The 22,209-nt window shown below is 37.4% G+C and overlaps 1 protein-coding gene across 1 annotated transcript in view; it reads right to left on the bottom strand.

The window, feature by feature from the left end:
- Nucleotides 1-842: 842 nt before the first annotated feature.
- SUGT1 (SGT1 homolog, MIS12 kinetochore complex assembly cochaperone) overlaps nt 843-22,209 on the bottom strand; it is a 70,722-nt gene continuing 49,355 nt past the window's right edge. Inside the window, exons 12-13 of the mRNA XM_024126003.2 lie at nt 21,996-22,177; nt 843-12,453 (exon numbers count right to left, since the gene is read on the bottom strand). Coding sequence (XP_023981771.1) covers nt 12,352-12,453; nt 21,996-22,177 — 284 coding nt within the window. The 3' untranslated portion in view covers nt 843-12,351. The remainder of the gene's footprint in view (nt 12,454-21,995; nt 22,178-22,209) is intronic.

Here is a 22,209-nt window from a genome sequence, read left to right as displayed (position 1 = left end):
ACAAAACTAAGTTAGTGTTGACTGACCTTTAACAATAAAGGGACTCAACCACAGGTTTTATTTAAACTGCTTACACTCAAAAGTAATCAATTTACATACAATTTTTGGGTACTTACTGTATAAAGGTAAGTACACCTATATATATACATTTATGCGTGTATAACCTAACCTAGCAAATATTTGCTAAGGTGTTTGGTTTACTAAACCTTTACCATGTCTTAATAGTTTTCAAATCAAATACACAGGCATCAGTCTTTATTAGGGTCTATGTTATCACCATAGAGTGATAAAGATAAGTAATGGGACTGGAAACAGTATACCTACAAAGCTGTAAATAAATCACTAAGTTAAAACACCAAATTATTAAAAACCATTTTAAGTTCCTTTAAACAAATGAGCTTACTAATAACTTTACAGATTATGTCATATTCCTGTTCTCTTTGTGCCCGTTCCTTTACAAATATTCTCTTCCTATCAAATTTCTGTAATTGAATCAATCTTTTTCTCATCTGTAACATGGCTACAAAAATTTTAATAGCAATGAGATAGTTTCGAAGAAATAACCTCTACACACTTTTTCTTAAAACTAGCATTGTATTTACAAATTTACTTGCAATACATTTTTTTTAAAAAACACGATTTCTTTAGCTTCCTGTTCTTCAGCCTTTCAAAGGTGTGGATTATTTAGTTGCTAAAAATTTTCTTTTCAACTGCCTATATTCCATTAACCTAGACTATTATCCATCTTTTTATAATGAATTTACTTTATACTGACATCGTCAAAGACCTGGAATAAACTTACAAGCATAAATTTTCTCTTAGCAGGACACTATGCTTTTATGTTGTTTTTTTTTTTAACATCTTTATTGGAGTATAATTGCTTTACAAGGGTGTGTTAGTTTCTGCTTTAACAAAGTGAATCAGCTATACCGTATACATACATCCCCATATCTCCTCCCTCTTGTGTCTTCTCCCTCCCACCCTCCCTGTCCCACCCCTCCAGGTGGTCACAAAGCACTGAGCTGTTCTCCATGTGCTATGTGGCTGCTTCCCACTAGCTATTTTACGTTTGGTAGTGTTTATATGTCCACGCCACTCTCTCACTTCATCCCAGCTTACCCTTCCCCCTCCCCACGTCCTCAAGTCCATTCTCTACGTCTGCATCTTTATTCCTGTCCTGCCCTCTAGGTTTTTCAGAACCTTTTTTTTTTTAAGATTCCATATATATGTGTTAGCATATGGTATTTGTTTTTCTTTTTCTGACCTACTTGACTCTGTATGACAGACTCCCAGTCCATCCACCTCACTACAAACAATTCAATTTCGTTTCTTTTTATGGCTGAATAATATTCCATTGTATATATGTGCCACATCTTCTTTATCCATTCATCTAGGACATTATGCTTTTAAAGGCAAGTGGTTTCTTTTCAATTAAAACCATATTCCTGCCTATTAGTTACTAAGGTAACTATACGACTACATAGTGAAAAAGATCTCCACTCCAGAAAGATCTCCCTAACATATTCTACTCTACTTAATCCACCAGCACCACCATAATTTTTAATTCACTGAGCACCTTGGTGTAATCAGGCAACATCTGAGAATATTCCAGTTGCTAAAGAAACAGTGCCTTATTATCAATCAGTACTATCATATTCCATATATACTCCATGAATATTGACTATTCTAATATTCTCTGCTCAGTTTTAGCAATATCTCAGCAATGACCAACTTGCATCTTGTCCAAATAGTCTCAATTTGTTTCACTTTCACTGAAAAAGACTTTCTTTCACCATGTGGTGTATCATTGTGGTTATATGGATTCAATGACTTGTATCATAATGACCCTAAGGTTCTGATGACAGAGGAACAAAAATAATCATTAAGCATCTCACCTCTGCCTTTACATCTATGTAAGAGGAAAACAAATTCTTCAAAAGAACAAGATCTCAAGTAGCTTTTTATTTTTTTCTAAAATTTTTCAGAAATAAGACATCAGGGATGATTAGCGCTAATAACCTCACTTTTTAATTCTCTCTCACCTTTACTCCGTGAAATCATTTTTTTTAAGGGCAAGGTCCCAGGTCACATACTTCAAAGTCACCAGGTCATGATAAACACAGCTTTACTGGGCCCTATCACAAACCTACTGATTCAAAATCTCAGGAAGGAAACAGAGAAAGCCTACATTTTAAAAAAAACAAGCTTCCCAGGTGAGGGTCACTCACCCTCAAGCTTGAGAACCACTACCTTATACAGAATATCTTCCCAATGCTGGAATTTTTAGTTGCCTGATATTTGGGACAACTGTCAGAAGATCAGTACACTATTGGGGTAAATAATTTAAGTTTTATCCAAGTTAAATTCTGATTCTATCACCAACTAACTATCTGTGTGAGTTAAAGAACTCCTATGAAGAAAAAAGTGTATGAGAGTGCTCTGGAAAAAAATGCATTTGTAAAACCAGACAGTACTTAAGATTCATTCCAGCTCTAAAATTCTCATTTTATTTTTCTTTGTTTTGTCTCACGTTGACAAGGAATGGAATGCAAATACATGTTTCAGGGAGTACAGGTACCAAAACGACTTGTAGTCTTGGCAGACGGCCCATAAAAACATGCCTGCTGATCTGATTTTGACAATTCTATTAAACATAAAATCCTATGCCACACTCATTAAGTCCCTGTTCACAACCAATCATTCTCCTTAATCCAATTTTGTCTCAGCATCTAGTACGCTATAACCATACTTATATTCCAGAACAGGAAACAGCTTTGCTAAACACAGATTACACTAAAATGTGACATTATCTGTAATTTAATGTGTTAAAAGAACAGAAATAAATATTTCAGTGAAGTACTGAACCTGAGGCCTTCGCATATACCCACTGAGTCATATACCGTAACTCAAATTCATTCACGTCAATACCATCAGGTGTTCAGAGCAAAACTCCACTGCAATCCCCGCTAGATCTATACACTAAATTTGATTCGACTGTATGTACACTTGATAAAAATCAGAACATTTTTAAAAAGAACGATAACCAGTAAAATTTTGCAGCACCGAGGACAACAGGATCCCAAATTAAGCTGGGGCAAGCCCTGGCACTGGCTACCATCACGTCGCCTCCACCACCTGCAAGGCCTTAGTAACTGAGGCCCCCGTGGCCTCCACTCACTCATCCATATCCTCAGCAGCTCGGCCCAGCCCCACAGCCTCCCTCGCGTCCCGCACGCACCGAGGCCTGCACATCTGCTGCTCCTTCTCGGAAGTCTCCACCACCCCCTCTGCTTCCTTCGAGTCTGCACTGAGTTCAGGTCGGCTCCCTGAGTTCTCAATTGGTCTCCTATCTCAAATTTCAACCGCCTACGGGCCTCTTCGCACGTGCAGTTTTCTCCCTTAGCACTTAACATCATTTAACATACATTCTGCTTATCTCCCCTGTAAGTTAGGCTTCATAAGTGCAGGGAATCTGTTCACCAGTGTATCCCTAGCGTCCAGAACAGTGTCTGGCACATACCTTGCACTCAACGTTGATGAATGAATGAATGGGTATGATACCATGAACATGTATTTGTCACTTATCTATATTATTCTATATATTATTCTATGACCAATATTAAAGTGAAAACCCAATCCAAGAAAAAAAGTATATGGCTTTTGAAAGAAGGCAAAGGTATTAATACTGTTAAAAAAATAAAGTACGTAACACTCACCGAAGAGGTTCATGTAGTATTCAGTAGCTCAAAATTTCTTTGGGGGTTTTCCAGAAGAAAACTGTACTAGTAGGCAGTCTAAATTTTTGCCTCCAGAAGTTGGTATGCTTATAAATGAAGCTACTCGACTCACTCTTAGTTTCCAGACCTGTGCATATGTCCAAACCAATTCCGGGGTTTGTAAAACTCTGGCCTCCTTTACCCAAGTTCCCTGGGCTCAGAATTTCTTCTCAAAGCATGACTAACCTAATTAGAAAGTAAACTTCAGTCCTTTCCTTAAGGAAACACATATATTTTGGTTTTAAAACAATCAGGGGGGAATAAAAGGAATCTGAAAATTAAATGGCAACACAAAAAACTACGTATCACATGGCTTTTGATTAGTTATATAATTGCTATTCCCTCTAGTGATGTAGATAACTGAAGAACAAATTAGATTTAGCTCTCATGACCAGGGGTTAAATATCTATTTTAAAGTTACTATTCTATCTATATTGATGAATAAATAATTTCAAGGGCACATATTATAAACAAAGTACAGTTTTTAAAACTATTTCTTTGGGTTAGTGTGCAACAACAGTTTCAATACTTGAATATCTACTACGTGAAAGGCACTGTGCTCGGCATCAAAGATCCAAAAATAAGTAAATAACAACGTAATGAAGTGGGACACACAGGGTAAAAAAGACACCATGCAACTAACCCTAAAATCCGTGAAACTCTGAGCGGTGCCTTAACAGACGCATCAGCAAGGCACCTCCACCACAACACGGCGGAGGGGATGGAAGGGGGGATTTAACAAGAGTATTCTAACTGAGGACACTTACCAGAATGAAGAGAAGAAAATAAGGGCATTCCTCTGTGCAGCGTTAAGACCATCTACCAAATTCTGAAAGCTTATTCTCTATGCACCAGGTACTGCAGGTACAAAGTTCAAAGCCAGCCCCCTCGACCCTCCCCAAAGCAACTCAGTCACAAGGGAAGAAATGAGTCAACTGTAGTGACTTGATAATGAACAGATCAAACTCTCAAGCGTGCTCACAGGACACTGTGATTTTTGGTTTGATTCTATCGAAGGATCTAATGGGTGCCTCAACCATAAGCAAATAACCCAACCCAACTGCTACAAAGCCAGTCATTGACAGAGTAGCACAAGATTAAACAGCTTTCCTGGAGGTGGCATATGAACTTAGTTTTGACACATCAATAGGAAACTGAAGCTTTCCAGGTCGGATGGAAGAAGGAATAAAAATACATGGGATATTCAGACAGAGCAGAGGTCTGCAAACTAAAAAGAAGAACATGCAACAGAGTCTTTATGTGCCACACAAAGCCTAAAATATTCATTATATGGCCCTTTACATAAAAAGTATGCAAACCCCTAGACTGTTCCTGTGTGCCTGGAGCTTAAGTACACAGTGAAGCAGTGACAGATACAGCTAAAAAAACGGCTGAGGCTGCCCTTGAATAGCAGCTAAGTCAGATTTGTTACCTTCCTTTTAGGAATTCTACTACTCAACAGCACTGAGAAAAAAAATCAAGGACTTTATATATACTTAAGTGACAATTATTGGTCACATACTTTTGAGTCAGGACTTAGTTAAGTCCTCACAATCCTGACAGGTAATCATCATCTAGTGTTAGAGATGAGAAAAATAGTTCAGAAGGGTTAAGTCACTTGTCCTCAAAACACACCATTATTAACATACCAAAACTGGGATTTTAAGATTCCAAATTCACGTGTTAGTGTCCTTTCTGCTATGAGACCATTACCTCTGTGGTAGTCGAAGTAAACTGATCATTTTGCAACTAATAAATAGCAAAGTAGTAAGTAGTAATTCCAAGGAAATACATTCAATTTCTTAGCATATTTCGCAGGCACTAAGTTAAGCTAGCTTAGGAAAGTGTTCATTTGTAGTCAATTAGGTCACAGAAAAGGTCAATGTTAGAGTACAAATGAGTGACAAAAAGTGGCAGTTGGGAGAGAAGACCCCCAAACTTGAGTCTATAGTACTAGTGTCTATATACAAAGGACTACACATACTTTTTGCTCCCCACTGATTGTCTGAGGGGCAGGGAACAGGGTAGAGAGGGAATAGACTGATGAACTAACTCTTGTAAAAAAACAACTATCGGGGCTTCCCTGGTGGCGCAGTGGTTGCGCGTCCGCCTGCCGATGCAGGGGAACTGGGTTCGCGCCCCGGTCTGGGAGGATCCCACGTGCCGCGGAGCGGCTGGGCCCGTGGGCCATGGCCGCTGGGCTTGTGCGTCCGGAGCCTGTGCTCCGCAACGGGAGAGGCCACAACGGAGGGAGGCCTGCATACCACAAAAAAGAAAAAAAAAAAAAAAAAAAAAAAAAACAACTATCAGTTTCACTACACTGATGGAAGTAACAGGACAGAATCTGTGGTTTACAAGTGGCATGATTTTGCAACTTGTTTTTATAAGCCCTAATAGTTTTACTGTCTTGAATTTAAATTAAAATGGAATTAAAATCAAAGAACTTCTGAAAGGAAGTCCCTTAACATTCTACATATAGTTTGTGTGTTCTGGCACCACTATACTTGATGATTCCTTTTTTTAAAATTAATTAACTTATTTTATGCCTGCATTAGGTCTTCGTTGCTGCTTGCGGGCTTTCTCTAGCTGCAGCGAGTGGGGGCTACTCTTCGTTGCTGTGCACGGGCTTCAGTAGTTGTGGCACATGGGCTCTAGAGCACGGGCTCAGTAGTTGTGGTGCACGGGCTTAGTTGCTCCGTGGCATATGGGATCTTCCCGGACCAGGGCTCGAACCCGTGTCCCCTGCATCGGCAGGTGGATTCTTAACCACTGTGCCACCAAGGAAGTTCCTACTTTATGATTCTTTCTAAAGTACTGCTGACAATACTTGCATATTTAAGCTCTGCTGAAGTAAATTAAAATAACTACTCATTCAAAATAAAAGCTTTTCTGCGAACTTTTATGCTCTCACTATAATTTTTTTAAAATGATACTAATGATTGTTAAGCAGCTGATATACTTTCCTCAGACGGAATCCTGAATCTTGAAGGACTGAACTTAGAACAAAAAGGCTTACTACAGTATTTAAACCTTGCAGCTTAAATGCATATACATTAATCACTGCTCTCTGCACTTTACATATACAGGTACATGTAACTCTATTCAAAAACTCTGGAGCCAGATGCGTTTCTGAATTCAGGATTTTGAATTTTAGAATGCAGTACAGATATATTATTGATTTTTTAACAACCTCAGCAGGATCTGTGGTAGCACTGTTATTAAACAAATTAATATTTCTGCAGCAAAATATATGACTATTCAAATTGCAAGTTTAGGACAGGTTTTTGTTTTTTTTAACCACTGAATCACACATACACACACAATCTAGTTTTTAGAGCCCTCTGGATTAGGATAAATAATTGTAGAACTGTATTAACACATTCAACTCATATATGTCCATGAGGTGGGTATATTAGCCCAATTTAGATAGGAAAGTTGAGGCACAGAGACATTAACTACCTGCCCACTGTCACACAGCTAGTAAGCAGTGTAGCCAGGACGGATCTCAAGCAGGCTGTCTTCGGAGTCCAGCGTTTAACTACTATGCGATATTGCCTTTTAATGCACTTAAAAAGAGCATCAAGCACACAGTATGTATAACAGTTTACTATTATTTAGAGCTTTTGTAGTTGCACTGTAGAGCATGGTTTTTAAAAGCTCGTATACAAGCAATGAAGATGATCCTCCTTACTCCTTTTTGATAAGTAAAAATTGCTTTTGGGCCAACAGTACTGTTTTTGAAACATCTTTTGTATAACTGAATCCTATAAGAGAAAATAAAGTCAACAAGATATGTATGAGAAGTCTCAATGCAAAAGAATTAAAAAATCAAATTTGAAGGCACAGCAAAGGTAACATTTAGAAGACTCCAGACAAGGCAAAATTCAGAATATATATAAAATGCTAACATGATCGGAACAAAGGGACTAAACCTGAATCATTCCAATTTTATTGAAGAAATCAGTGATACACTGATCCTAATACACATATCTAGATAGGAAAAAACAAACCTTGAAACAATTTTAGCATTTTAACAAGGAAAACTAGTGTGAGAGCTCCCAAGTTTAAAGAACAAGAACTTGATCAGGATGGTGTGCCAGTATTCTTTCACCTGTAACAGTTCTAAGCGTATCTTGTTTCTCTGTAATTATCTGCATTTGAGAAAAACAAAACCTTCAACACAAGTCAAGACTACTTGCTTGTATTATCTCTACAAGAGGCAAGAGATTTGGACTCCTAATAAGCTTTCCTACTTATGAAACTGATGATAATATTCTGATCTTTAAGAAATGTACTTCCCAGCTCACGTACAAGAATTAAAAAATTCAACTTGCACATCCTCTGCTTCACTGTGAGACAGCTGATTAATAAAAATCACTCGTCCACCCAATTCATTCAGTTGTTAAAAGCATGGGAACTGAATTCTGACAGGCCTCTGTTCAAATCCCAGGTCCATCACTTATCAGTGGACTGAACTAGGCAAAGAACTTAACTTGGGCCTCATTTTTCTGATCTGAAATGACAGGATGCTATCATTACCTCACAAGGCTGTTATAAACGAGGTAGTACATATATATAAAGCACACCTGGCCCATAAAAAGCACTAGTACAGAATAGTTATCACTGTTATTGCCCGCATGGGCTAGCAATGTGTATGATTTTAGCTGATTTGGGGGATAAGTTTACTGAGGTAGGAAGAGAGGCTAAGAGTTAAATTAATTTCAGAAGCAAATCACAAATGTGGCACCAAACAGTAACACTTTTGAGTAAAGCAGTATCTCCAATTTACCCACAAGTACCCAATGTTTCCAAAATAAAATCTCTTGATATGTGTAAAATGGTTTTACAATAGCATATGCATGGTTGGAGACAAAAGAAACCAGATCAATGTTGACGATCCCCCTTATTTAAAACTACACATGACCCTTCCTGGCACAGAAATCATTATTTTGTCCTTTTAGCTTCTATTATTTCCTCTCCTTGGTTCCTCCAAGGCAGAGATAAAAGATATCCATATTCTTTTATGGATGCTAAAATATGGAGCTAAAATAGCAGGTAAGAGTGTAAAGGTAAACTTCTTTACAGCTAGCTGGTTACAAAAAAAAAAAGTGGCTCTAGTAACAAACACCACAAAACACCCAGGGAAGTTCTACCTATTTCTGGAAATATAAGTAATAGCTACAAGTCAGAGAGACATGCACACTAACCTGGACAAGGAAGATGGCAGTAAAATTAAAGTGCACTAAGCAGATCAGATGGTCAATTAATAGGCAATACTGCTCTGGGTCAGTGATGTATTTCTCAGATCAATGACCTAATCTGATATGTAGATAATTGGGGAAGGAGAAAAGGAAGGTAAAATGGGAAAGGATAGCCAAAACACATTTCAGTAGTGAACTAAAATGTCTATCTAAACTATTCATAATAGCATAGTGACATAGCTTCATTTTATTTTTAATTAATTAATTAATTAATTAATTTTTGGCTGCACTGGGACTTTGTTGCTGCGTGCAGGCTTTCTCTATTTGTGGTGAGCAGGGGCTACTCTTCATTGCGGTGCGCAGGCTTCTCATTGTGGTGGCTTCTCTTGTTGCAGAGCATGGGCTCTAGGCGTGCGGGATTCAGCAGTTGTGGCTCCCGGGCTCTAGAGCACAGGCTCAGTAGTTGTGGTGCAAGGGCTTAGTTGCTCTGAGGCATGTGGGATCTTCCCGGACCAGGGCTCAAACCCGTGTCCCCTGCATTGGCAGGCGGATTCTTAACCACTGCGCCACGAGGGAAGCCCATAGCCTCATTTTAAATGTTTATTTGAAATTTATCTAAAAAATTTATCTAGGACAGGTCAATTATTTTCTCCCTGTCCTATATAGTTAGCCTGCTAAGAAAATAAAAGTTTTTCCAGACTCAAGGAGACAATAACAATTCAATGTTCTGCATTTAGTGAATATCTCAGATCAAAGGAATGGAAATGCTGGGGGTGGGGACGGGGTGCGGGACAACTGTAGTTATTAGTGCAAACCATCCTTTTCTTCCATAAAGATAGAAAAAAATATATTCCAAGACTGAACCTCAAGAAGGAAAATAAATACTAAGAGAAAAATGTACATTCTAAAGAAACAAAAGGGTAACTAGAGCACAAAGAGAATCAAGATTTGAGAACTGAAAATGGGAGTCTAGGGAGTTCCCTGGTGGCCTAGCACTTAGGATTCTGGGCTTTCACTGCCATGACCCGGGTTCAATCCTTGGTGGGGGAACTGAGATCCTGAAAGCCATGTGGGGGAAGAGGGCAAGGAAGGCGGGAGGGAGGGAGGGAGGGAGGAAGGAAGGAAATGGGAGTCTAGAAAGAAAGTGGGACCAATTAATAGCCAAGCTGAGATAACAGAGAATAAAGATAAAGGCTCAAAATGAAGTTTTTTAACTTTCTGGAGTCTTACAATTTTTCACTGTCTAGAATGGTGAAAGAGAAGCAGTACTTTAGAGTGGTACTTTAGGGCAAGCAGTCTAACCTACTTCTCAAAATTCCCTCCTTTACCCATAAACCTATTGTATTTAGACAAGGTAACATTGTAATATAACATAGTCATGTATATTAGGAACTCCATTTGGCTCGGCAAAATCCTGAATCCGACATCCTTAAGCAAATCTAGCCAACAGATAAACACACTTTAGACAGTGTATCCTTTAAAATAAAAGCAAAACTAGTACTAGAACCTTTTAAAAAAAACTCAACTTCTATTATAATAGTGTCATTCCTAAGAAAGAACAAAGTTGCTTTTAAGAGGCAAAAATGCTTCCTTATTTAGAATCATGGACTTTGAATTACACTTTAAGACCCTATGGATTTGCAGATAAAGGAACTAATAAAACATAGGAAGGCTGTAAACCTGTTAAAGATTTTAAAGCTAGTGGGTGGCAGAGACTTGCTAGAGCCAGGAGTCTTGTCTCTGGGGTACGCCCCTGATTTACCATCTCTGTAGCAAGAGCCTCCCTACCCCCGGGGACTAATGGTACTGAGAAAACTTAACATAATCACTATCTTGTTTCCTAAGGAGAAAATTATAGAAATTCATACATGCGAGAACTTAATTTTGCCTTTTCCTTCAGTGTTCAAGATAAAAAAAAGCAGCCTGTAACTCTAAGCGGGCAGAAGGGCAAGTGAAGACCCCTACATGCATAAACAAGCAGTAACAGCAGGTCTGGGCACGGTCTGGTATCACCCCACCACTTTTTCCTTATGGACTCCCCTACACATGTCAAATGACTAGAAGGAAGAGGCTGAATTCCCACTCTTTTTGGAGATGGCGGCTAATTTGCCCCCCATTTACCCTATCCTCAGCTATGAGCGTATAAGAGTACTTCCTTGCCACAAAATGTTAGTGAGACCTAATAGACACCACCCTCTATGGCTCCAAAATTACAATGAGAAAAGGAATCAGACCTACAGGTCATCCATGGCCTTTGCTTTATAACAGCTTAGACTGTCAGTAGTTTTAATCACAGAACATTTAATCACAGATAGGTATTTTTTCTATCTCAAAACTGTATTTGTAATAAGTTCACCATTCAACCATTCATAATTCCTTCCTGAATGTTAATTTTCTCTCTCTGCTAGATTATAAAGTCTTTCAAGTCAACGATCATGTCTTTTAGTTTTTGTATTCCCATGGTTTCTATTTATTCTATAAACAGAATAGATACTAAATGTATACATATTACTCTCTCAGTAGCTGCCCTAAACCACCAAAAGCAAAGTAATCATGAGGCTATAAGAAGAGAGATTTTCTAATAAAGAAAAAAAGAAGAAAAAAAACCAAACCAAACCACCAGTCTTGTAATTTCAGGAATCCTTCTGTGGCAAAAGCAGCAAGAAGTGGAGTTGGGCTCTCCTAAATTACTGTTTGACCCTGCTTCACAGATTAGCCTTCAGTACAGTTAAATTTGCAGCATGATAAACTCAGGTGTCAATGTTTTATACAGGAATTTGAAGGGTAAGGACCAAAATTCTCAGTGCAATTACAAATACTTCCCATAAAAATAATCAAATGGGAATCCCCTGTGATAAATAATTTCTCAAAGTTTTCATTAAAAACTTAAGAAAAAGGTAAATAAACCAAACTTCTTCATAGAAAAATTGTATTTACAACTCCATTCAAAAGCAGTTTTTAAAAGCAAACAATATAACACTGAAATTGAGAAATCTATGCTCACCCAAAGTTGCCACGTCTAATAAATTATTAACAGAATACTGCATCAAACATAAGGCAATAACCCAAGATATCCCATTAACAATTTCTCCACTCCCCCAACTAGGTAGAATTAATCTAACTAGTAGCAAATGATACTTCATTCCGTTTCAGCATATCTGAAGTCCTTAAGGATAAAAGTGATAAAACATGACTTTCATTCTTCATTAGACTCTTAGAACACTTGAAGGAAAATAATTTCTAAAGCACAAAGAGGTAAAGAGGTATAATCCTTTAAAAAGATGTACTCAGTGTTCAAAATTCAAGAATGCAGTATTAGTACACAATGGGCGTTAGCTGAATATACGCAATACAGTGATAGCAAATTAATTTATTCAGTACTTTTTCCATTCCATATCATCAGGAGGATTGATTTCAACTTTCCTTTTACCTACATCAGACCAGTTGGTACTCAAAACTGTACCACCAGACTCCATCTGCAATAAAAAAAAAAAATAGATTAATTATTGGCCCATATAATCAAAACAGAATATTTTTCTAAAAACATTCCAAGCATAGAGTTCCAAATATAAGCTGTTTGGCTCAACATACACAAGACAATATTCTGGTTTAACCTTAGGATTTCCAGATAAGTTACCATATCGTGTAAAAATCTGAAAAGGAGGGGCTTCCCTGGTGGTGCAGTGGTTGAGAGTCTGCCTGCCGATGCAGGGGACACGGGTTCGTGCCCCAGTCCGGGAAGATCCCACATGCCGTGGAGCGGCTAGGCCCGTGAGCCATGGCCGCTGAGCCTGTGCGTCCGGAGCCTGTGCTCCACGACGGGAGAGGCCACAACAGTGAGAGGCCCGCGTACCGCAAAAAAAAAAAAAAATCTGAAAAGGAAACTCTAGTTAGGTAGGAGGACCATGTCTACATACACTGCCATATAAAGCACCACGTCTCCCTGCTAATCAGCACAGAGGTATATGTGGAAAAACTGCCTTCAGATGAAAATATTGGGTTGGCCAAAAAGTCCCTTCAGTTTTAAAGTAAAAATGAAAGACACATTTTTCATTTTCACCAAGAACTTTATTGAACAACGTATTCACCATTTCGTTCCCCTACCTTCTGTCATTTTTCAGGCAACCTCGTAATTCCATCTTCCCAAAACTTATCTTTTTTGAGCAAAGAACTGTTCCAGGTGCTTTTTGCAGTCTTCCAGGGAATTGAAAATTTTCCATCAAGAGAATTTTGCAAAGACCGAAATACATGGAAATCCAAAGGTACAATAACCTGGTGAATACAGTGGATGAATGAGAACTTCTCAGCCAAGCTGTAACAGTTTTTGCCTGGTCATCAAAGAAACATGTGGTCTGGTGTTATCCTGATGGAAGATTATGCGTTTTCTGTTGACTAATTCTGAATGCTTTTCATTAAGTGCTGCTTTCAGTTGGTCTAATTGGGAGCAGTACTTGTTGGAATTAATTGTTTGCTTTTCCAAAAGTAGCTCATAGTAGAGGACTCCCTTCCAATCCCACCATATACACAACATCACTTTCTTTGGATGAAGACTGGCCTTTGGTGTGGTTGATGCGGTTCATTTCGCTTGCCCCGTGATCCCTTCTGTTCCACATTATTGTACAGCATCCACTTTTCATCGCCCATCACAATTTGTTTTGTAAAAACGGAACGTTTTCATTTTGTTTAAGTAGAGAATCACATGCGGAAATCCAGTCAAGAAGGTTTTTTTCACTTAACTTATGTGGAACCCAAACATCAAAGTGATTAACATAACCAAGCTGGTGCAAATGATTTTCAACGCTTGATTTGGATATTTTGAGTATGTCGGCTATCTCCCGCGTGGTATAACATTGATTGTTCTCAGTTAATGTCTCGATTTGACCGCTATCAACTTCAACTGGTCTACCCAACCGTGGAGCATCGTCCAGTGAGAAATCTCCAGTACGAAACTTCACAAACCACTTTTGATCAGTCACAGCACCTTCTCCATACAGTGCACAAATCTATTTTTGCATTTCAGTTGCATTTTTACCTTTCTTGAAATAATAAAGCATAATATGCAGAAAATGTTGCTTTTTTCCTTCCGTCTTCAATATTAAAATGGCTACACAAAAATTCACTAATTTGATAAGTTTTAAAAAAATGCACCCTGATATGACAGCTGTCACAATACAATCTAATAAATTACTTCGAATGAAGTTAAAGAAAACTAAGCACGACTAGAGCCATCTTACTGGGAAAACCGAACGAACTTTTTGGCCAACCCAATGAAATTGGCTCCCAGAGAAAACGATAATCTCTTTTGCTGAGCACAGTAAAGACTTTGCAAAGTAAACTCTTTCTGGTTGGACAGAACTTTAAGAGCCCCTTCTTAATGTTCTCTCTATGTCAAATATACACAAGTGTATGCTGGAATTATTTTTAAATCAAGGTACATACACACACAGACACATAAAGTTAGTGTCTCAGTAAAGCACTGGTCATCTATTTACTACCCACTGAATATAACAGCTACCAACAAACCCAGCATATTCATAAATACATTTAAAAAATAAAGCTCTGTGTAACTGTTAAATGCAATAAAAAGTCATTGATTTGGATCACAGCAAAGAAGAGAAAATTGTTAAAATCTAAACATTTAAAAATAATCAGCTATGTTACTGGTGAATGTATAGTTACATATGCTGCCATTACACTGGAGCCTCAAAATAATCCCAGTGCCCCACACTCTCCACCAAGCTCCTTTCCATGGGTTCCTTTGCATGGGATGCTCTTCTCTGTCCTGGTTCTTTTTATGTCTTTAGTTATCCTCCAAACATGACATGTCACCATCTCTCTGTGGCCTTCTTTGACCCTAGTCAGGACTCTAGCTACTCTTGTAGGACTTGTCTATGACACTGCACTGAAAAAATTGTACGAATCTGCCTTCTCATACCTGCTTCCCACCCGTGGCTCCAAACTAAAGCTGAGAGTTTCTAAAAGGAAAGAAACCTATTTTACCAATACTTATATCCTAGATCTAAGTGCAGTGGCCTGGCACACAGGAGGCTGCAAATAAAATACTGAATAAAATGGGAAAATTTATATAATAACTACTCCTAAGAGAACTAAAGGAAGCAGATTTAATTTATAATCTGATCATATTTGCTGATGACATTTATTTTCCCCTTTCTTCTTATGGACTGCAGTGCAACTGAGCACTTCCCTGATTATTCTGTATATGTTGGTCTTTTTGCCCAATTAGACAGAGAGATCAGAGATAAGATAGAGTCTGTTTCTTTGTACAGGCAGACCTCATTTTATTGTGCTTCACTTTACTGCACTTTGCAGATACTGCATTTTTTACAAATTGAAGATTTGTAGCAACCCTGCATCAAGTGAATCTATTGACGTCATTCTTCCAACAGCATGTGCTCACTTCATGTCTCTGTCACATTTTGATAACTCTCTTACATTTCAAACTTTTTCACTGTTATTATCTTTGTTATGGGTATGTGTGATCAGTGATCTTTGATGTTACTACTGCAAAAAAACTATGACTTGCTGAAGACTCAGATTATAAAGTTAGCATATTTTAGCAATAAAGAATTTTTAAATTAAGGTACATGCATTATTTTTTAGACATAATGTTATTACACACTCAGTAGACCACGGCATAATGTAAACATAACTTTCATATGTACTGAGAAACCAAAAAAGTGTGACTCACTTTATTGCAAAATTTGCTTTATGATGGTGGTCTAGAACTGAACCCTCAGTTCTCCAAGGTATGCCTGTATTCCCCCACAAAGACATAAGCAAGCCCTTGGTATGTTCCAGGTCAATGCTGCCAAACAGATGGCTTATTTTATGCATACGTATGGTTCAGTTACACTTAGCAAAGTTTCTGTATGAAAATGGATACAGATTCTATAATATAACTTTGAAATCTCACACACTATTTTGTCCAGCAAGTTCTTAAAAGTCAACACTGAAACTGACTTCAGGGAATTCCCTGGCGGTCCAGTGGTTAGGACTCCACGTATCCACTGCAGGGGGCACACATTCAATCCCTGGTGGGGGAACTAAGAGCCTGCAAGCTGCACAGCGTGGCAAAACAAACTAACAAAACCCTGATTTCTCCTTTTGGAGGCATTAAGTGAATGTACTTTTTCCTAGTCTTCCCACTAAGTACACCTAAAAACCTTGTATGTTATATAAATAACAAATATAAGACAACTCTAAAAGGTGAAAAGGAGACAAATCAGCTAGGGACCTTGGGACCCAAGGAACAACACGGTGGTGAGTTCTTTGGGGTTTTTTTTTGCCTTATGTTTTCTCTCTTTTTTCTTATTTTTCAGCTGGAACTGAAGAAGCTGGAAATGCCAAAGGGTGCAAACAAAAAAAGCCCCAACAAAAGCCTGGTTTCTCTAGCCAATGGACAAAGACAAACAGAAAAACAGAAAACTTTTAGACAATAATCACTCTAGCTAAACACCACAGTAAAAAACTGTGGTCCCATCGCCACCCAGGCCAATGAAGGCTAAATGAAGAGCCTAGAGTTCCACCCATGCTATGCTATCACAAACCGGCCTCCTCTGTTGCCTGTGGTGTCAGTGGAAACCACGTGGGGAGCTGGAACTCCTACCTATTCCCAGCAGTAACAAGGAGATGCCCTGGGGTGTCAATGGAGGTAGCGTGGGGTACCTGGATTTCTACCTCCACCTGGCAATAGTGAGGTAGTGACTTCCCTTCCTTTGCCAGAGGGGTTGTCAGAGAAAGCCATCTAAGACAGATGGTTTAAATAAGATCCAGAGTCTCGTAACATGAAAATGTCCAGATTTCAACTGAATATCACTTGGCACTGGTGAAAAACACCAAGAACCAGGAAGATTTCAGATATATATGTTTAAAAAGAGAAGACAATCAATAGATGCTAACACAGAAATGAAAGAGATGTTTAAATTATCTGACACTTTTAAAGGAGTCAGGGTAAAAATGCTTCAACAAGAATTATGAACTAGCTTGAAACAAATGAAAAAAATAGAAAACCTCAGTAAAGAAACAGAAGACATAAAGAAGAACCAAATGAAAGTTTTATAATTGAAAAACACACTTGAAATAAAAAGGTCAGTGAATGGGCTCAAGAGCAGAATAGAGAGAATAGGGCAAAGAATCAGTGAACTGGAAAACAAAACAATATAAATCACCCAATCTGAATGACAGAGACAAAACAGAGACAAAATGAACGGTCTCAGGAATGTATAGTACTATAACAAAATATCCAATACCTGTGTCATCAGGTTCCAGGAAGAAGAAAACAAAGAAGGTAGGTCTGAAAAAGTACTCAATGATATAATGAATGAAAAGATCCCAAATTTGGCAAAAAACATAAAGCTACAGATACAAGAAACTGAGCAAATCCCAACCAGTATAAACCCAAAGAAATCCTTGTCAATAGAGAGAATGTGTTATGGACAGATCTACCCTGAAAGAATGCCCAAAGGAAGTTCTCCAAACAGAAGGAGGGACTTCCCTGGTGGTCCAGTGGTTAAGAATCCGCCTTCCAGTGCAGGGAACATGGGTTCAATCCCTGGTCAGGGAACTAAGCCCGTGTGCCACAACTACTGAGCATGTGGGGTACAACTAGAGAGCCAGCATGCCTCAAGTACAGAGTCCACACGCCACAACTACTGAGCCTGAGCACCACAACTAGAGAGAAGCCCACGTGCCACAATGAGGAGCTCACAAGTCACAGCGGAGGATCCCGCATGCTGCAACTAAGACCTGATGCAGCCAAAAGTAAAATGAATAAATAAATACATATTTTTTAAAATGACAGGAGACAATGTGTTCAGGAGTTTAAAAAGAAAAAAAAAAAGAAACAAAACATGGAAACCTGTAAGTCAGAAAGGAAGAAAGAAAGGTCACAATATAGGTAAATGCAACAGAGTTTGTTTTTCCTCTTAAGTTTTCTAAATTATTACACTGTATGATGTGGTTTCTAAACATATATAGAAGAAATATTTAAATTATAAATGAGAAAAAGTAAAAGGACATAAAGGGAGGTAAGGTTTCTATATGTCATTCAGTGTCAAAAAAAAAAAAATGACACCAGTAGACTATGATAAACTAAGTATAATATAACTAATATAGAGCAACCAAAGATACACTACAAAACACTACAGATAAATCAAGATGAAATTCTAAAAAATGTTCAAGTACCCATAGGAAGGCAGGAAAAACAAAAACAAAATACAGAACAAACAGAAAACTTACATGGTAGACATAAGTAAGTCCTAATGTACCAATAATTACATTAAATGTTAAGTAGTCCAAATACATCAATTAAAAGAGATTGGCAGAATAAATTAAAAAAAACATGACCCAACATGCTGTCTAAAAGAAATTCACTTTAAATATGACTTAGAAATCTGAAAAAGAATGAATATATATATATGTATAATTGAATCACTTTGCTGTACACCTGAAACTAACACAACACTGTAAATCAACTATACTCCAATAAAATTTTTAAAATAAAATAAAGTTATTTAAAAAAACAACTTAGGCAGGTTGAAAGTAAAAGGATGGAACAAGATATATCATGCAAAAATTAACCAAAAGACATAAGAATCAGCTATATATTATCATCAAAGCAAAGAAAATTACCAGAGCTAGAGAATTACATTATATAATGATAAAAAGGTCAATCCACCATGAAAATATAGCAATCCTAAATGCATATGAACCAAACAACAGAGCTGCAAAATATGTGAAGCAAAAATTGACGGAACTTAAAGGTGAAATCAATAAATCCACAATTATAGCTGAAGACCCTCTCTCAATCAGTAAAACAGTAAGACAGAAAATCAACCAGGAATATAAAAAAACTCAACAAGAGTATCAATCAATAGGATCTAAGTGACATTTATAGAACACTCCATTCAACAAGAGCAGAATATACATGCTTTTCAGGTAGAATATATACTTAGGATAAGAAGTCTCAAGTGAAATCAAAATATATACTGAACTGAATAAAAATGAAAAAGTAACATAAAAATTTGTGGGAGACAGCTAAATTCTTCTGAGAGGGAAATTTATAGCATAAACACATATAATAGAAAAAAGAAAAAGGGTCAAATCAATAATCTAAGCTCACATCCAAAGAACCTATTAAAAAAAGAATAGCGGGCTTCCCTGGTGGCGCAGTGGGTGAGAGTCTGCCTGCTGATGCAGGGGACACAGGTTCGTGCCCCGGTCCGGGAAGATCCCCCATGCCGCGGAGCTGCTGGGCCCATGAGCCATGGCCGCTGAGCCTGCGCGTCCGGAGCCTGTGCTCCGCAACAGGTGAGGCCACAGCAGTGAGAGGCCCGTGTAACACACACACACACACAAAAAAAAAGAATAGCAAAATAAACCCAAAGCAAGCATAAGGAAGAAAATAATTAAAAGCAGAAATAAACGAAATTTAGAACAAAAAAAAATAGGAGGAAAAATTTAAGATCAACAAAAAGCTGATTCTTTGGGGGAAGAAAAGTAAATAAAATGGACAAACCCTAGCAAGACAAAGGAAAAAAAGAGAAAAGACAGAAATTACCATTATAGGAATGAAATGGGTTATCACTACAGACCCTGCAGTCATCAAAAGACCCTGCAGTTCCCTTCAAAGTTGAAGGGAACCCTACCAACACTAACAACTTAAATGCACCAGTTCCTCAAAAACAAACTACCACAAGTCACTCAATATGAAATAGACAAACTGAAGAGTCCTATAAGCTATTAGGATAATGAAATTCGTAATTTAAAACCTCCTAAAAAAAGAAGTATCAAGGCCTAGATGGCTTCATTGGTTTAAAGAATCTTTAAAGACAACACTAATTCTACAAATACCCTCCCCCCAAAAAAGAAGAGGATGGAGCACTTCCCAATCCATTCTATGACGTATTACCCTGATACCAAAACCAGAAAAAGCACCAAAAAAGAATACTGTAGACCAACATGCCTCATAAATATACACAAAAATGCTTAAAGTATTTAAAAATAGAATTGAGTAATATATAAAGAGAATTATACACTATGACCAAGTGGGGTTTATCCCAGGGATGCAAAGCTGGTTCAACAGCAGAACAGTAAAAACCAATCATATTAATCATATAAAATCACCACTTTGACAAATTAAAGGAAAAAAATCACCTAATCGTATTGACCACATGAAGAAATACTGCAGAAAAAGTATTTGACAAGTCAACAGCCATTCATGATAAAAATCTCAGAAAAAAAGAAATAGAGCAAAGCTTTAACTTGATAAGCATCTACAAAAACCTACAGCTAACATTATACTTAATGGTGAAAGACTGAATGGTTTTTCTCTTAAGATGGAGAACAAGGCATCAGTGTCTACTCTCACCAATCTTATTCAACACAGTGCTGGAAGTTCTAGCCAATAAAAGGAAATAAAGGGCACACATATTGGAAAGGAAGAAATTAAACTGTCCCTATTTGAAATACCTCCTTAGGTAGGTTTATTCCTAGCTATTTTATTCTTTTTGTTGCAATGGTGAATGGGAGTGTTTCCGTAATTTCTCTTTCTGATATTTTGTTGTTAGTGTACATGAATTGCAAAAGATTAAATTGTCCCTATTTGAAGATATGATTGTCTACATAGAAAATCACAAGGAATCTACCCAAAAAAATCTCCTAGAACCAGTAAGTGAGTTCAACAAGGTAAATACAAGATAAATACAAGATAAACATTAAAAACAAAACAAAAAAACCCCTGTATTTCTAGATACTAACAACAAACACATGGATGCCAAAATTAAACATATAATACATTTATAATCACTCAAAAAAAAAAAAAGAACCAAATACTTAGGTATACCTAGTAAAACACACAACTACTGAAGCCCACGCACCTAGAGCCCGTGCTCCGCAACAAGAGAAGCCACTGCAATGAGAAGCCTGCGCACCTCAACGAAGAGTAGCCCCCGCTAGCCGCAACTAGAGAAAACCCGCACGCAGCAACGAAGACCCAGCGCAGCCATAAATAAATAAATAAATAAATAAATAAATAAATAAATAAGAAATGTTCTCTATTTTAACTTGTCAATATCATGGTTGTAATATTATAATTCTGCAAGATGTTCCTACTGAGGAAAACTGTAAAGGATATAAGGGATCTCTATTACTTCTTCCAACTGCATGTGAGTCTACAATTATCTCGAAATAAAAAGTTTAATTAAAAACAATTTTTTTAAGGCAATAGTGAAAAGCACAATCATTATCAGTTACCACTTGGTAACTTACATGGAATATCTGAGCCACAAACACTTATTACCTATATATTAATTTTAATTATTAAATATTAATTTTAACTTTCTACTGTAAATATAAATGCCTTAAAAGAAGACAGTGACATTTCCAGAGCTACGGGTAAAAGTCAAATGATTACAGCTTCAAGCAAAATCTACATGGTTCTACAGTGATGACTAGTCATTAAAATCTCAGAACTTGAGGCCTAATTCAGGTGGTATTCATGCCCTGGCAAAAAACCTGAATTTTCTTAATCAATACAGAAATTATTAACAAACCAATGAATAATTAATGTGCACCTTCTACTTGGCAAACACTGTTTTGGAAGTTTCCCTTCTATATTCTTCATCTGACACTGAGATTATACATGATACCAGAAGGTAAACACCGGAAGCTCACTCAGCTATTGTGATAAATCCAACTGGAATAACTCTATATCACCCACTAACTATAACCTTGGTATTTCTTAAGACTTCCAAGTTCTAACTCCCTCATGAAAAAATTTATTTGGAATATACCATTTGTTTCTCACCTCCTCCACAAGTTCCCAACTTCCTCAATAATTACTCTAAGTTTAGAGCAAGAACAAATGTTCAGACAAAGTCCATTCAAAATGGTCTCCCAACTATAGAACATGCAATCTGATCTCAAATTACATACTTATTTTTTTTTAATTTGTGAAATTTACTACTACAATAGATTTTCTTAAAGTTTATGTTCTTACAAATGATTTGTTCATGGCACGTTTCACTTCATCAGAACCATCTGAATAGATCTGCTGAAATAATTTGTTTAAAGCTGCATCTCCCTCCAACTTCTCATTCTTTTCTTCTTCTTTGATCTCACCAACCAATTTATCCCAATTTCTTGTATAATGAGATGATGATGGATACAGGTTCTTTACATCTATGGAGTAAAAAAAGACAAAAGAGATTAAT

Source organism: Physeter macrocephalus, chromosome 13 (assembly GCF_002837175.3).
Source record: "Physeter macrocephalus isolate SW-GA chromosome 13, ASM283717v5, whole genome shotgun sequence".
NCBI classification, from domain to species: domain Eukaryota; kingdom Metazoa; phylum Chordata; class Mammalia; order Artiodactyla; family Physeteridae; genus Physeter; species Physeter macrocephalus.
This window is presented reverse-complemented; position numbering and strand designations above follow the sequence as displayed.